Below are 17,443 nucleotides of genomic sequence, written 5' to 3' on the forward strand. Positions count from 1 at the left end.
AACTTTACCCTTCTTTACCCTTTCACTTTACTATGTTACTTAGCCTCTGAGGGGAACACCAATATAATCTCATTAAACTGTACTTTGGTCGTTTTGATTACAATATGGCCGGTATTATTGGGACCAGCTTTGCATCATTATTGAATAGTGAAAACACATTTTTATGTTTATAGTATGGCCAGAATTTGTCATCATGGTCTCTCTCTCTCTCTCTCTCTCTCTCTCTCTCTCTCTCTCTCTAGGGTGGTGAAATGACCATGCGGCCCTAATGCTGTTTTTGATATTTTATATTTTATATTTTTTATTGTTACTTGAAGCCATGACACTGACTTTTAGCTGCTTCGTTAACTTCCAATGCCCATTTAAAAGAATTTGACTTGGTGAAGACCTTGTTTGGTATAGTTTCTACTTATTCCAAAGTGTTTTTGGAACAAGCTACTTTTTGGATCCGTTTGGTATGATTTATGTAAGAGTGTTTTGACTGTAGAGTTTCTTCCAGTAAAGTTTATGTAAGAATAGTTTTTATTGAAAAGATAATGAGTATTCAATTGCCAGTTTAGAAAGTATTTATGACAATTTATTTACTGCTTTTTGAGCTTTCCGTATAAGCTCGTTCAAAGTAGAACATTTTTTGAAGAAGTTTAAAATTTTAGGTTTTCCATTTTAGCTTGAAAGTCTTTCTTTGGTTGACAAATACTTATTAGCTTGTGGTCAAATATCCTTTGTTTTTTAAACAAAAGAACTCATGATAATTGATATGTACTTTTTGCTAAAACCTAAGTTATACGTAACAAAAGCCTTTGATTTTTGTTAAAAATGTTTCTAAAGGTTAAAAGTACTTTTGAAAAATTATCTAAACATTTTCGCTTTTGAGTTAAAATCCGAGTTAAAAACCACACCAACTCGGGTTTGAAGGCTGACTCACAGGAAGATTTTTGTGCAAAAGTCTTCCAAAGTCCTGAAGCATGATTGACTTGCAGCATTTAGAAAAGAATGGCAAGAGTTGGGAACAAATATTACCTCGAGTAGACCAGCATTTTCCAAGTTCTATGCACCGTTGTGATGATCAAAAAAAAAAAAAAAAAAATCTGTGTCAGATCAAACCATTCGCATGAGTCTCAAGATTTTAAAAGATCTTTCAAGAGAAAAATATCTACATCCATTTATAAAAATGTTTTGTTCTATTTTCAACCGATGAGAGACTTTACAATAACAAAAAAATATATATATATATATATATATTTTTTTTCTGTTTCTTATATTTATATATTCTTGAAATTTAAGCGAGTTGGGTCAATTAGTGGCCAGTTGAGCAAAACGTGTTTAAGAGAGAAAAAAGTTGGGATTCTTTTTAGTTCCTTCACAGGAAAATTTGTCAACGCGCAGGGGTTTATATGAATTCCAAACAGCTAAATTGGCTCAGGGACGCACTATTAGGTAATTGGGTGATCAAATACATGAAATTATATGTTTTCTTTGATAATTAAATTGAGATATAGGTTATTTATTAATTATTACCTAAAAATGAAGAAAAAGAAAACTATACACCGAGAGGGATCAGTTGGAAGGAAAATTGCAGCAAAAATTTAAGGGTTATTAGCTCCGTAAGCCCCTGAGTTTTGCCTATAACTGTACTTTGGTTCTTGATTTTTCTTTTTGGGCACTTTAGTCCCTAAATTTCAGCTGATAACTATTTTTAATCTATATTTAGATATTTTGAAGCATATGTTGTACAAACAAGAAAACAACGAAATTATAAAATTACAATTTTACAAGATCCTTGCAAGTTATATCAAGTACGTTGCATGCTTCAAAATTATTAAAAATTAGACTTCAGATTGTTTAAGAACAATACCGCACCAAAAATTTAAGTTAAAGAGTCCAATGCCAAATAAAAAAGTTCAAGGACCCAAATACCACTATAGGTACATTTTAGGGACTAAAGGAGTTAATAACCTAGAACTTGAAAAAAATGAAACTTTTGTTCATTCAGATTGATGCGAGTTCCCAGCATGTCACCTTCTTCTTCCAAATAATCACCGCCAAATTCTTTTTGAGACTTTACAGTGATGGAAAAGCTTTTCTTAAAGTGCTGTTTTCCTTAAAAAAATTATTTCTTATACATTTGAAGCAATAAGAGCAAATTGCTAAATCTAATCCTAACGGGTACATGTAATACAGTTAAGAGTATCAAATTGGATAAACTTATCCAAGCAAAAATTGCTGCTAGACTGCCTTGCTCATAAGAATCTTCATAAGAATCTCTAACATTGGTTCTCTTATCTAGAAATCCTTGACAAATTTTTGTTGAGGATTCCTCCAGTTACATGTAGTAGGCAAAAGCAAAAGGCACCATATTACATACAATTGGAAAAAATCCTGGACAAAAACTTGTCCAAGATTTCTGGATAAGAGAACCATTTTTTATCTCAATAAGCTAAAAGAGATTTTGCAATGTTGGGTCATACGAGGAGAACAAAAACCATTTTGAAATTTCTGCGGCCATATCACATCATGCATCATGCAAGAAAGTATGAGTTTTGCAATTCTATACTAGACCTATTAAAAAGCTTATGAACTATGAAAGACAATAGCTTACAAAGAACTATGGACTAAATGATCTGAAACTATACGACATGTTCTAAAGTTGAATCCAGGAAAAGTTTTCAAATATTGAAAACAGCAAAGAAAACAGCAAGATTCTCCCTGAAAATTCTTAGCAATTATATAACTCAAAAACCAATCATAATCCTATAACTTTTGTCTGTATTCTGTTTAAGATTGAAAACAACTCAAGCATAACTTTAATATTTCTAGAAATAAATTCTGAAAACAACAGTCAAGCAGGCCAGTGAGGTATATAGTTCATTAAAGCTACACATTCAGAAGTTTCTTCCATTATCATTCTTACAAAGAACTGTCCTCTCATATGATTCATATGATCATGAACAACATGAGAATTTCTTAGATACACCCAATGTTTCGACTTTTAGCGAAAGAGCAAGGCAATATATACTCTCTTCAAAATTAATATTATCTGGCACTGGCACTGACTAGAACTGGCACTTACTAGAAGAAGTCTCAGTGGGATTAACATGTCTTTGATACTAATAAATTCAATACGATACAAACAAAAATTTGAACTTTATTACCCTCATCTGGATGTAAATTGAAAAATAGAAAAAAAATTTAGTTTTCTGATGTATGTGCTCCACCCAACAGGTTTAAAGAATCAAATCATGTACAAGCAAACAAGTATAAATTTTCTCAATTTAAGAATTATATATCAATTTCCCACACTTTCTCAGTAATTAAACATTCTTAATCAGCCAACCTCTTCACATGGTCATGGCATTTTTCCAAGATTACATTTACATATAAAGAGATAGTAACACCAACACTCTTCAATAGAGCCTCCCATCTGACAAAGCTCCTACCCGGTTGAATACCCTTTTCTCACCCATTTTCATTCCCTGGAAAACTCGTAGCTAATAACAGTATAATAATCAACCCATAAAGAAAAATTCAATTCTTACCCAATAGTTTCCGTTCCATACATTTACAAGATCAAAAATCTTTTAAGTGAAACTTTATATGGGAAAAACAAAAAGAATGAAAATCAAAAACATAATCCCCAAATAAAAAATACTACAAAAATGAAATCCATATTTGTCTTTTACCATTAAACATAACTAACAAGGGGCAGAGAAAATCCATAACATAAAGAAAAAAATAAAAAAAAATAAAAAAATTCATACACCGGTTTTGATGATCTTCCTCCTGGCCAAGAACCTCGCAATCGGTGGTGTAACAGCGATGGTTATCGGAACCCGGATGGGCATCAAAGCCTTGTTGCAGAGAATGGCCAACGCCAGAGCCCCACCGGAGGAAGCGGCGAGCTCAGCCGTCCGATTCCTCCTCTTTTCCGGAACCACGGCCGTAGATTGTTGATTATCCGAGGTGGGCAATCCTTCGAACACAAACCCATCATTGGAGGAGGATGAAATTTCAGCTGGTGGGTTGTTGTTCTGGGTCTGTTGGTCTTTGTTAGAGAAGCTACCCATGTGCAACTTGTCGAGGACCGACTCAACGTCGACGTTGTTCTTAATGGCGACGTACAGGCCGGTGATGGAGGCGGCGGAGACGGAGCAGTGTACGCCAAGTGCTACCTTGCCGTACTTCTTAAGGAGCTCACGGAGTTTTGCACCTGTTGAAGCCATTGATGTGTGTTTTGAGTCGGTGAGGTTCTAGACAAGGCAAAAGACAGACAGCTAGGGTTTTGTTTTTATTTGGATTTTTGCTTCTGGGGTTTTTGGGATTTTCCATCCGGGGCAAAATTTCATTTTGATTCTTGCAGTTTTGCCCTTATACTTGAACTCCACGCTAAGTATATATTTATTTTTCTTATGGTCAGTATATTACAAATTCATGACATTGACTTTGAAATCTCTTCTAATATTGTTGCAAATAATTTCTTTTCTTTTATTTTCTCTTCTTCTTCTCTTTTTTTTTTTTTTGGCGATGGAACAAAGACATAAACAGAAGTTTTTCTCGGCGGCCAAGTCATTGACTTTTTCTTCTAAAATTTTGAAATAGTAAATTAATTCACTTATCTTATATGCATGGAGTCAGAGGAAATTATATATATATATATATATTTAATTTTATCGAGCTCATTATAAATCGAAACTAAATGAATGTATAATCATTTCCTCGAATTAAAAAAAATTAAAACTTTTAACCATTTGAAAAACATAAAAAGAAGAATATAAGAATGGTAATTTGGAGTATACACATCTATCATCTATCACTGTATCCCAAAAGGTGTGGAACAACGGAGAACCCGTGGGTCAAGAAGACTATTGCAGTGAGATCCAATGTCAAACATGGCTTGTGTGATTCCTTACTTGGACACCTGATGGTAGATATTGATGTTAGAAAATGACCGCTAGGAAATTATAGATAATATTATCTTTCAATCAATATATTATATTCATGCCTTTGATTACTTCTAATTTAGACTTTAATTAACTTTTTTTTTTTTTTGGGTTAAATAATCCACAAAGTCTCAAATCGCCACTTGGATTGGAAAATATTGAAGTTTTGAAGAAAATTAATAGTTAAAATTAATTTATTAGAAATCAGTTTATTGCAATTTAATTTTTTTATAAATTATTTTTAAAAAGGTTTAGTTTATATAAAGATATTTAAAATTTATAAGTAATTAATTAATTTATATTTTAAAAATTAAGGATAAAATTTTAATTTAATAAAATATATAAAATTAATTTTATAGGAAAATTTAAAATGATATATTTTTTGAAAAATTCATTTTCTACTGTATTTTCGATTTAGTTTCCTTGGAATATATACAATTTTCTTCTTCTGAAAATCATTAAAACACAAGAAAAATTTATTGTTCTAGAAAAATTCAAATTCCCTAAAATACTTGTGATGCTTCTCAAATGATGTTAAAGACCAATTAGTTTTTTACAATATGGTCAACAAGGTGAGATTATCAAGATGCGGTTTTGGAAGACTTAGTAGTCTGACCTTGATTAGCCCTAACCAATTGAGTTTCACCACTTGCAAATAATGAATAAATTAATAAAAAATACTAAGACCAAGAGGCCTTTTGCGCAAGATGGAACTTTGATATCCACATTTAAATGTGCACGTGTAACACTTCTTAACGTCAAGACTTTTTAGCTGTGACAAGAAGTACTCTAAATTAGTCACTTTTCTAATACTGATATTGAATATATAAGTGCAGTAATTCTCTGATACAAAAATGTCCAGAGTTTTCTGAACAATAGGTTTCTAAATAATAGAAAAAACTGTAAATATCACTTATATTTATGTATAATAGTTTGTTGGAAATATGTTGGCCATATAAGATAGAAATATATTGACATGTAAGTGCTAAAAATGTTATTTTAATTGATAATTTAAAATTAAAATTATAGTTGGATAAATAATAATTTTTATCAATTACCATATCAATAATCATTTAATATCATATGAGAACTATATTTCTAACATATCAAAATATATATATATATATATATATTCAGTTATTCAAAAATTTTCAATAAAACATCCAGTGAAACTATTGACCAAGAAAAAATAAATATAATTTAATTAATTAAAATAGCTGGATTGACCTCTTGGAAATCCATGTTGTCTTTGGCTGAGACTTATATCCCTCTAAACAAATTTGCTACCTATCTAGTTCATGTATTTGTAAAAGTAAGAAAATAAAAAACACACATTTCCTCAAGGGACATGAAAATTGATTATGTTTCATGCATTTATTAATACATCACTTTTTCTCTTTCCTTAATTTAACATATTTTAGATATTTAAGCTACTTTATTTATGTGTCTTTGATGTCAAGTTTCTTCTACCATCATTTCTGGACCTTATTTAATGTTCATCTATTGCTGCTTTCAATCTTTAAGGAAGGCTACCACGTAGAAAACCAATTGAGAAAAATATAACATGCAACTCAAATACATTTTGCTCAATGAAGCTTCACCTTTGATTGGTGAGCCACACAACCTTATTTGATCATCCTTTCTTATTTAAGTTTCAATTTTGTCCGTTTGCAACCTACTTGACACTCAATGGATTGATATTTTCTACAATGTTTGTTGTATAATAATCCCACCACAGGCAATTAAATCTATGTTAAAATAATACATATAAATTTACAATGACTTTCATATAAGGTGGACTTAATGGTTTCATAAAGATTTCTATTATCAACCCTTAATTTCGATTATCAACTTTTGAATTGCTTTAGACAGTCAGATCCTATGCTAATGAAGGAGGTTCTGAAACCATCAGATTGACCATCTGATAGAAGTTTGACTCTAATTATTTTAAACACATTGATTAGCAACTAGCTTTCAACTTATGCAAGACGTATATTAACGTGGACAGATAACCATACACATGCATTGCACTCTATCAAAAACAATGTACCAGAAATGGTCCTCTCCACCAAACAAAAAAAAAAAATAATAATAATAAATGAGAGAGAAATGGTCCTCCATAACCCAGTCAGTGTTGGGTGGTGGTATACTCAAAAGAAAAAAGGTTTTAATTGAGGCTGTCCATAACACCAACAGAGGAAGTACTGGTTACCAGGACTTTTTCAAAACTTGTAAACAGCCTTAATTAATCTCTTTCTTGTTCACTTGGTTCTCTCTTTACATTTCAGAACCTAAATTAAACCATCAAATACAAAATGTTTAAAGAAACCGTGTAGATCTTATCTGTCACAAAGGAAGGGTATTAATTATTTCTCATATTTTCAGAATAACGTTATATTAATTAAAATAAACTTATAATACTATTACTATATTTTATTAAATTCCAACTAATAATCTGATTTCAATGATTTGTACCTTGTTGGAAACACGTTTTCTGAATCAATATACCAAGCAAAAGCTTTTCTATGACCGAAACAACAAATTTATGCGAAAATATAGTTATATAGTTTTAGCATATCTGGGTAAACCTTTTCATGATTGAATTGTTGCTTCACAAACAAATCTCACCCCCACCATCCCATACCCTTTATACTATTCCATTACTTTACATGCTAAAAACCCTCTTCTAAGTTATGAAAGAAACCAAATTCTTCTTCATCACCAACTCCCTTTTCTTGATGATCTTCATCATCTCTGCTTTGTTTCTAAGCTTGGCAAAGTCTGAAGAGTTTATAGTTGGTGACGATCAGGAGTGGAGCTCAGGGACCAACTATCAATCCTGGTCTAAGAAATACAATTTCAGTGTTGGTGATGTTCTTGGTATGAAAATTTTCTCTCAATCAAAGTTTTTTATTTTTATTTTTATTTATTTATTTATTATTGTTTCTGGGTTAAATCCCTTTTATTATTATTATTGTCTGACAAAAATCAAACAGTGGAAGATTTTCCATTTTGTGAATAAACAAAATTATGATGATTTTACGGATTTTTTTTCCCCCATTTTCTGTGCAGTTTTCAAATATGTGAAAGGACAACATGATGCATATGAAGTAGAGGAAGATACATATAGATCATGTGATGGCAGTAGTGGAGTTATAAACAAGTATGAAAGCGGAAGTGATCGAGTAGAACTAACCCAAGCAAAGAAATATTGGTTTATTTGCAATGTTGATGGGCATTGTCTTGGAGGAATGAGATTCAGTGTTGATGTTCAAGGATTTAGGCCCAATTCCACAGATCTTTCACCAACCCAACAGCCAGTTCCAGCACCACCCAAATCTTCCACAAGATCACTCAGAACTCATAATTGGTTAATGGGTATTTATTTGCTTGCATCTGGAATCTTACTTCCATTGTATTTTTAGTTGGGTATTGCAGAATGGGAATTTTTAGTTTGTTTAGGAACAATTTTTTTTTTTTAAATGATCTTTTTTCAGCTATCAGATATTTGATTTTTGTGGACAGTCTTAGATTGAGATTGTAATAAAGATTTTGTTAATTTGATTTTAAAAGTTCAGGACAAAAAGTACATTAACAAAGTTATAGTCTCACTTGAGAATTTGAGAATGTCAACTATTCATGGAGAATTTATTTTAGTTTCCATAGCTTTCCATGTGTTGTCATTTACCCAAGAAAAAAAAAAAAAAATGTCTACTATTTCTAAGTCAGATCTCTGTTTTATTAGTTTGTGAAACTCTACCACATATTTGATGGCCCAAATGGAATTTAGATTTTGAGGGCTCTCTATGTCAGCAAGGAAAGAAAATAAGAAAGCTTTCTTCAAATTGATATTTGTCTTCACTTCAAAGAATTTTCTTACAGATTCCTTGAAAATTTTCTCTACTTTAAAATGAAACCTTGATGAATTCTGCAGATGTCAGTGATTCTGCGGTATTTACGCCGAGCTGTATACAGAATTGTTTAGGATAAAAGAGAACAAAGAAACGAGAGATTGGAAGAATAAACTTCTAGGTAGTTTCAAATTCGACTTTATTAGTTTCTTGCAATGCAAACTAGCTAGACATGGAAGGTTTGTAATTTGAACCATTAAAAGGTAAAATACACCCTTGAAGTATACATGCGCTGCATTAACAGGCCGACATGAGAAGTAGTACATAACTTGCTTTGTTGAAAAGCAAAGCACAAGTGTTCTTATATATTGAAAGTCTGCTGTTATCAAATATAATACTTTTAGGAAAGTGCCTTCTTCATTTGAAGATTATTGCTGCTCAATCATGTAAGATGGTGAAAAGGGTAGGAATTAGCATGTTGAATGTGAAAGTGGTGAAGCTGGTGCTGATAATCCATACCACTGACATTCTCTGATAGTTTAGACATCTCGGAGAGGTCTCTTAAAGGATTCCGTGTCAAGTCCAGCAAAGAGTCTCTGACATGATCAGCCTGGACTATTTCATTGTCCTTCTTCTGCTGTCCAGAAATTTGAAAGTAATGAATTAGCCCTTTGGCCAGTTTTGCTAAAGTCATATTCCTGTGAACTCCAGTGTGATAGAAGCAACTCACCTCCACTTTGAAAACATTAGACACCAGAGTTCTAAAGGTAGTAACATTTGCATTTGTCACTTCCAAACCTAGAGAATTTAATGCCTCCATCAATCTCACAAATCCTCCAGGCTTGTGCTCACATGTGACTGTAACAAAGAACTCATTGTCGTCGATCTGAGCCACTTCTACCTGAGGCTACAATTTTTCAAATTCCTTTACTCACATTGTAAAGATGCCTATTAAACAGAATTTCAGGTTAATAGACAAGAAGAATATAAGGTACCTCCATTTGTTGTGCATCTGAATCTTGATTCTGTTCTGAGTTACATCTGGTGCCAGATGCTTCCAAGTGAAGCTCGTTTGGAGCTTTATCATGGTCAGATTTAGGCCCAAGGTTAGCTCCACTGTGAATCAGTATCCCTGATATGGAAGTATTGTTGTCTGAATGCACTTCAAGCTCATCTTGAAGTTCTTTTGCTTGCTTTTGCAACTCCTTCACAAACTCAATAGCATCCCCTAGAATGGATGCTTTGTCCAACTGTGAATGTATATGGAAGAAACATTACATATCGTAAAGAATTGGATAAGATCAAACAACTTGATAATAATCTATTTATTACCTTAGAGATATTGGGAACCAAAGACCTTAAGGAATAGAGCCTTTCATTAAGCTTCTTCCTTCTCCTCCTCTCTGCTACAAGGTTCTTGCATTTGCCTTTCCCTGCCCTTCGTCGATACTTTCCATCATCCTCATCATCAATCTGATCACTGCAATCCGAGAGTGAATCTGATCGGCCACCTTCCTGTTTGATCGAATCCTTCTCGTTCCCCTGCTTCTCCTTGTTATCTATTGGCTCTGAATACTGAACATGCATGTTTGGTGTATCAATCATCATGGACTTCTCCATTTCATTTTCTTGAATCCCTGGACACTTATTTTTCTTATCCGAAAGTAATGAATCATGTGAACATTCGAAAAAGAAATCATCCTTCGTTCTTTCTTCAGGGTTGTAACTAAATTGATGCAAGAAGTTCACTGGAGAACTGCATGGGCGGATTCGATCAACTGATGAGATGTCATAAGGCAAACGTAAGTTGTCAAATGCTGTTGAAGGGGAAAATGGTGGATGCAAATGATTGCTTGGATCCATTTCATCACTTCCATTGCATGGCTTTGGTTGGATCTCATTCATTGGGTTTACATTTGCAGTGAAAGTTGTATCCATATTGCTTGCACTAGTCAAGCTGTTGTGATCTACTGGAATGTTGCATTGAGATGTGATATAATGCATGACATGCTCATCTTCTGGTATCTGTGAAAGAAACCAGTATTAATAAGTACAGGTTCTTCAATAAGATAGTTAACATGAGAAAATCGTTTTCTTGGGATCCGTGAAAATGGATACAATTTATAATATTGGTCACACAAGATGTGGCATACCATGAACTACACATATGTATATATATATATATATATATATATTCTTTCTTTTTCGTTCATTTTGGACAAGCATGGGACAAAAGAAGGTTAATTTGAGAGACAAAACATATAATGTCTCACTTGTTTCGAAGCAAACAGTTCAATCAATCCTCCTGGCAATGGAATCAAAACTTTTGTCCGAAATGGTTCCTGCAGGCATAAGTAGGAGGAAATAGTAAGCTCAATGCAAAGGAGATTTTTTGTTTTGGAAGTTGGGCGGTTCTCAGGCAGTACTCACTTCAGGATCAATTGAATCTGAGCTATTAGGATTTAAAGTTAACCAACTGTGTTGGTTGGATATCAAGGTCTGTGCATAAATCCTGTTCATGAAATCAAAGGCTAATCAATCAAATTAGATTAAACTTTAACCTTTACTAATTAAAAAAAAAAAATGCGCATGGAGGAAAAACAATTTCATACTACATTGAGATTTATAGTGATGCACATACCCAGAGTCCAAAGGTATTGAAGAAGGAAGTTGGGTAAGAAGATCACAAGAATTGGTTCTTGGGTGCTGAAACATTGTATCTCTGCAAGGAAGGACTGGAGAAACTGGGAAAGAAGGTTGTTGGTCTCCATCATTTTGGATGTTTTCAGTCCCACCACAACAACAATTCATCCATTCAATAAATCTGCAAACAAATACCCAAAAATCACACATACACTACCACTTCAGGCACGCATACATCGAAATTAACATAAAATATATTTGAACAGCTTTCTTTTTAACCTTTGATCTTCACTCAGTTTCCAGAGAACACAATAATCCCATCCTTTTAAACCCACAAGTGGTCTAAGCCTATCCATTAGATTTTGCACAATGATGTTCACCTGCAATGACTGGTAACAAAACCCAGCAAAGAATTCTCAAATTTCAAATTTATATGCAAGACTTGCACGAATATGAGCGTTGATTAGAGTTCTTGCTTAACTAGATCCGTAATTATTGCTTATTAAGTAAACTAAGCTATGGAATTTGTTCTTAGTACACTGATCATAATTAGCAACCTTTTGGCTGAAGAAAGTAAGGAAAAACAAGAGGATGAAAGAAAAAGACAAGAGAAGCATAAAAGAACAAAGGTAAATCTCCATATATAAGAAAAAAATTTAGTTGATGGTAGCAATTGTTAGCTAAAATATCATTTCCATGCAAGCTTTAAACAAGTCCAACTTCATTTCAAAGCAACCCATCTCAGCAAACTGAGAAGAAAACAAAACCCCATGTCTTAATTTGAAGATTTCAGTCAAAAACAAACAAAAAATAAAACTATATTTGATACCACCTTCCTATGACAAATATCATTTTTTATTTATCTATTTTGGACTTGCCTGCTATAAATGGTAGGTAAACTGCGGGCGAGGCATGAGAGAGAGAGAGAGAGAGAGAGAGAGAGAGAGATATATACTTCTCTCTCTCTCTCTCACTCTATATATATATATGCATATGTATAATTTTGCTGTACGATGACTGTCCGATCACACGCAATCACGATGATCAAACGGTGATAAGATGGTTTTCACCCAGTGTAGCAAGTATATATTTATATAAGTATAATTAAATATAGCTATTGTTGGTAAGAATAGAAAAAGATTTGCGAGGAAAGAGAAGATGAATATAGAACGATACAGGTAGATAAGTTGGTAATGATGATGGAAGGTGCATATTGCATGATCTAACATGGCGTAAATAACCCTAACTACCTTATGTTTTTTCACTCGTCTATTACTTTTTGTATGTTCTTTCATGTTTCAACTACTCTATTACTTCGAACCAAATACGAAACTGAAACCATATTTCAGCAAAATCTCGTAGACAAATGAAAGCAGATTCTGCTTCTGTTGTTCCCCAATATGCATATATGAAAGACTAGCAGTTAAAAGTATCTATAAGCCTGGCAAACAATGAAAAAGACTAGTATTAAAAGTCTCATTTCCTTACCTTTAATTTATATAGCTGTGAATGATAGTACGAGTTACCCTAAAATTGAAACAAGAGTGAGATATGCACAAATAAGATATTAAGTGTATAAAGTATAATATAATTAAATCAAATCAAATATATTTTGGAAGATAGTTCCTAAAAGATATAATATATTATGTTTATATATATAGTTAATCGATCTCAAAATTTTATAGTAAAGACCTATGTGATAAAAGACGTTTCAATTTAATATTGTAGGTGACTTGATAAGAAGCCAATTATGTATAAGAATCTATCATGTCGACTTTTGGATTTAATTTAAAAGATAGGCATGGTCCAATAAAAAATAAATAAAAAAATCCAACATCTGTAATCAAAATTCATAGTACAATATTATGATAAACCAAATAAAGAGATCCTAGTTATATATATATATATATATAATCCAAGCTCACATCAAGTTGATGAGATTGTTTACCATTAATAAACCTCTTTTTGTCATCCATTGGAATCTTCAAAGACAAATATTTAAAAAAAAAAAAAAAAAGGATTTGAAATTGTACATTAGGTCTTTTTCTTGTTTGTGATGAATGATGGATTTGGATTGAATCAAACTATTTTAATAATAGTGTAATTAAATTGAATGATTTTAATTTTATTTTTTTTTGAAAGGAAAAGATTTTAAATTTAGTCCAATACAATTAGATATAATTTTCAATAATCCAGTTCAATTCAATTTGATTTCACAATTTAAACAAATCATATGGACTCATTGAGCTTCTAAAATTTTATATGAGCATTGTAAAATTATATGGATTTATAAAAACCATTAAAAATGTATTTTTAAATCTTAATTTTTGAAGAGATACAAAATTCAATTGATAAAAGAAATCTTTATTCTTCTTTACTCTTCTTATATAAGATCTACCCAGATCTATCTAATTTGAAATTACTTGTATATATGTGCGTGTATAATTCAATTATGTCTTAAAACTTTTGTAGATATTATTATTTGCATATTTTTTGGTGAATTATTTCAATATAGTATAAGATCAAGGGACTAAAATGCAAAAGGATGAGAATTTTAATTGGTGCAAAGAACGAGTGGACAGGCAATTAAATATGCAAGGTGTATAATGCATGATATGACCTAATTAGATGCGTGGCACAAACCATTTTGCGAGCTCACTGTATGTATATTATTGATACCAAAGTTTCGTTCAATTGGCTTCAATATATACATTTGTCTTTTTTAATAGCTCGTCAAGAGATGAAAGTCGAACAATCCACGTCGAAAGCACTAGAGTTGTCTTCCCACGATTATATTCGAATCATATGCTTAATAATTAATTAATTTATATTTAGGGTTGTCTTGCTTAATTAATTTATCCTCATGTATATGCTACTATCCTCTATTATTTAAACTACTAATTTTTCTCTTGAATAAAATTTTGCAGAAAGTATAAAAAGTACCAAAGGAATTTATAAATTAAGCAAATAATCGTAACATTTTGAATTACTTGAAATCTACTATAAATATGGGAAAATATATATTAAAAAAAAATAGTTTTCATTGGTTCAATACAAGAAAGTATATTTAGAAGAAAGGAAATATATATATATATATATATATATATATATATTTATATGCTTTAATTTTTGTTGTCCATCTCTGTCAATTAATTTTAGATTTGAAAAATGATTTCTTTAGTTTTAAAAAAAAAAAATTGTGCTTTTGATCTTCAAATGTTTTTCAAAAAATTCAATTTATTACATTTTAGATGTCCAATTATTATTATTAATTTTTTTTGACAAACAGGGATTAATGTTTTAATCCCATCCATTATTCGTATTGAATTGCAACCAAACAAATAAAGGTAACTAAAAAGCAAACCTTTGAAATAAAGGGCCTACAATGTAAATAAATAATAAAAATATATAGAGATTCATATGGGATGGGACTTCACTGCTGATTGATTAGTCGAAAAGACAAGAATGGAAATTTGAGCATCCAAATTAAACTTATTTAAAATTTAAAAGCCAAATATGCAATTTTTCCAAACTAATGAGTACTATTTTGCAATTAACCCATGTTTTAATGAACATTTTGGTGATTAAGAAATATAAAAGAAATAAATAAATCACATGTTCGGTTTATTTTTTAGTTTTAGTCCCTTTTTTTCCTTTCTATATTGTACGTAGTTTACTTACTTTTTAATATTAAATTGTGGTAGTTAAATATATTTTTTGACAAACTTTAAGAATCATCAACTATCATCAACTAACATTCATAAACTATTAAACTAAACAAATTACATATAATTTAAACAAACTACGTATCTTTTTTGACAAACTTTAAAGATCATCAATTAACATTAATAAAGTATTAAATTAAACAAATCTACATACAATTTTAAAAAAATTAAAAATAAAAAATGAATTTGTTATAAAACCGAAGTATAATAACCTTTTAATCTCTTTGGTTGTAGTTCAAAAAAGAAAAGAAAAAAAAAAGATTAATTTCTCAGCAGTGATCTTGAATGTGAATTCTTAACTCTTTTATATAGATTTTTTTTTTTTTAAAAAAAAAAGGACATCATACAGACACATACAAGAAAACATAATTTGGTCAATTACGCTTTTTTGTTTTTTGAGGATTTACATTTTTGTCCTTGATGTTTTGTTTTTTCGTTGCTTCTGGTTTTCAGGTTTTTTTTTTTTTAATAAATTACTTAAATAAAGATTATATATTTTTTCTGTCTCCTGTATGATTCGAATCTGTATATTCATGGATATAAATAGGAATGCTTTACAACTAGAATTAATCCAGTTCGTCGCTTCTGATTTTCAGTGTAACCTTCTTTTTCCCCCGTGAAATCCATATCTCACCCAATAAAAAAAAAGAAAAAAGAAAAAAGAATCCTACTCACATGGTATTAAAAAAATATAACCAATGTGCATGATTAACAAAGCCCGATTGTATGATAATTAATTAAAAATTTGTTTTTTCATTTGTTTTATGTATAAACAAATACAAAAAATTGTTAGTCGTATTGAAATTCTATAATCTATATTATATTATAATGTTGATCGTTTCAAAAATAATAATTTTTAAAAAAATTATCATTATTTATTTATATATGATAATATCGATGATTTAAAATTTACATGATAAAAACATACGTACGCCACACCAAATTATATATATATATTATTAATTAACTTATAATATATTTATCTGGGTGGTGCAAGAAAATTCTAAACATAAAATAAAAGTCGAATTTTTAGTAATTTAAAATTTGCAGTTTAGCTGTGAGTCTGACACTTGTCAAAAAATTATTGGCCAGTAGAGTTTGGTCACTGATTGTCCATTATCGTCCAGTTTTTTGTGCTGAACATCTTGGTCCTGCACGCACGCTGCCTACCCACCACCCATCTACGTTGCTTCTCGTTCATTGCTTTACCCATAATTTCAATTCAAAAATAAATAAATAAACTTCTTTTCGTTGTTTTAATAGTAATCTTTCCGTAATTAAGTTTAACCATACATAATTATTATGAGGATTTAATTTTCAAAGCAATAAATTTATATATGCATAGATGTAAAGTCGGAATCAGATCGACATGGACAAGTTATATCCGCAACTTATATACCTTGCAGCCATGATGTTTTTCTAATATTGGATTTCGTGTTTGTTTGGTGTAATTTATGAAATTAAAGCTTTACTTTTGTAAAATTTTTCATACTAATTTTTTTTTAAAAAAAAATTATTAAAAAACTAATATATATATATATATAGTTGTAAATAAATAAAAAATTGTATTTAATGTATTTTTAAAAAAAAGATTCAAAATTTCAATTTCTCTAATAAAAAAACGTTATTTTTTTGGTTAACAAATGACTATTAACTATAGCCAAACATTTTAAATTTTTTCTAAAGTAAAACTTTTGACAATCTAGAAATGCTTTTGGACAACAAAAATATATATATGTACCAAATAAATACTTCGTAGAAAGTTTTAGCATCTAAAATTTGTAATGGTCCCTCAAGAGATTATTTATTTTAAGGTAATAAAACTAAATATTAGTGTTGATAATAGATAAGTATAGCATTAAAAAAAACTAATAATTGATGAAGATCATTAATTCATTTTTCATATGATAAATTAATAATCTTTTTGGTAACACTTTTAGTTTTTAACTTTTTTTTAAAAAAAAAATATATATATATATATAGAGAGAGAGAGAGAGAGAGAGAGTAACTAATAATTTTTTTGTTTGATCATAGTAACTAACTAACTAATTAAATTTAATTTGAAAATAGAAAACAATAAATTCATTTAATAGCTTTAAGAAAAAAATGGTAAAAATACTTTTAAAAGTTTTTTTTTTTTTTTTGGATAAAAAATAATTGCCCAAAACCATTATGTAGTTTTGGAAACAGTCAGCTTTGGAAACATTGAAGAGTCCGGCATGTTTCACAATGTTTTGGTTTCATTATTTCTTAATTAAGAAATTTATTTCACATTGTTTAACAACTA

At 30.4% G+C, this 17,443-nt stretch overlaps 3 protein-coding genes across 5 annotated transcripts; 1 reads left to right on the forward strand and 2 right to left on the reverse strand.

The window, feature by feature from the left end:
* Window positions 1-3,242: 3,242 nt before the first annotated feature.
* LOC107427286 (uncharacterized) lies at window positions 3,243-4,360 on the reverse strand. Its single transcript, XM_016037668.4, has one exon. The coding sequence runs from the start codon at window positions 4,218-4,220 to the stop codon at window positions 3,753-3,755; it is 468 nt and encodes a 155-aa protein (XP_015893154.2). The 5' UTR covers window positions 4,221-4,360; the 3' UTR covers window positions 3,243-3,752.
* Window positions 4,361-7,216: 2,856 nt separating this feature from the next.
* LOC107427290 (basic blue protein) lies at window positions 7,217-8,536 on the forward strand. The gene is made up of 2 exons (XM_016037670.4): window positions 7,217-7,817; window positions 8,010-8,536. Exons 1-2 carry the CDS (start codon window positions 7,631-7,633, stop codon window positions 8,360-8,362), a joined length of 540 nt encoding a protein of 179 aa, XP_015893156.2. The 5' UTR covers window positions 7,217-7,630; the 3' UTR covers window positions 8,363-8,536.
* Window positions 8,537-8,975: 439 nt separating this feature from the next.
* On the reverse strand, window positions 8,976-12,265 carry LOC107427281 (transcription factor ABORTED MICROSPORES). 3 transcript variants are annotated; one of them, XM_025077048.3, is made up of 8 exons: window positions 11,711-12,265; window positions 11,430-11,612; window positions 11,219-11,300; window positions 11,062-11,130; window positions 10,121-10,813; window positions 9,784-10,038; window positions 9,519-9,689; window positions 8,976-9,425 (listed from the first exon to the last, which is right to left on the reverse strand). In XM_025077048.3, exons 1-8 carry the CDS (start codon window positions 11,785-11,787, stop codon window positions 9,231-9,233), a joined length of 1,725 nt encoding a protein of 574 aa, XP_024932816.3. In that variant the 5' UTR covers window positions 11,788-12,265; the 3' UTR covers window positions 8,976-9,230. The 3 variants fall into 3 exon arrangements, with proteins under 3 accessions (XP_024932816.3, XP_024932813.3, XP_024932815.3); XM_025077045.3 differs by having other exon boundaries at window positions 8,979-9,425; window positions 9,519-9,695; XM_025077047.3 differs by having other exon boundaries at window positions 8,980-9,422; window positions 9,519-9,695.
* Between the last annotated feature and the right edge of the window lie 5,178 nt (window positions 12,266-17,443).

This window comes from Ziziphus jujuba, chromosome 9 (genome assembly GCF_031755915.1).
Source record: "Ziziphus jujuba cultivar Dongzao chromosome 9, ASM3175591v1".
NCBI classification, from domain to species: domain Eukaryota; kingdom Viridiplantae; phylum Streptophyta; class Magnoliopsida; order Rosales; family Rhamnaceae; genus Ziziphus; species Ziziphus jujuba.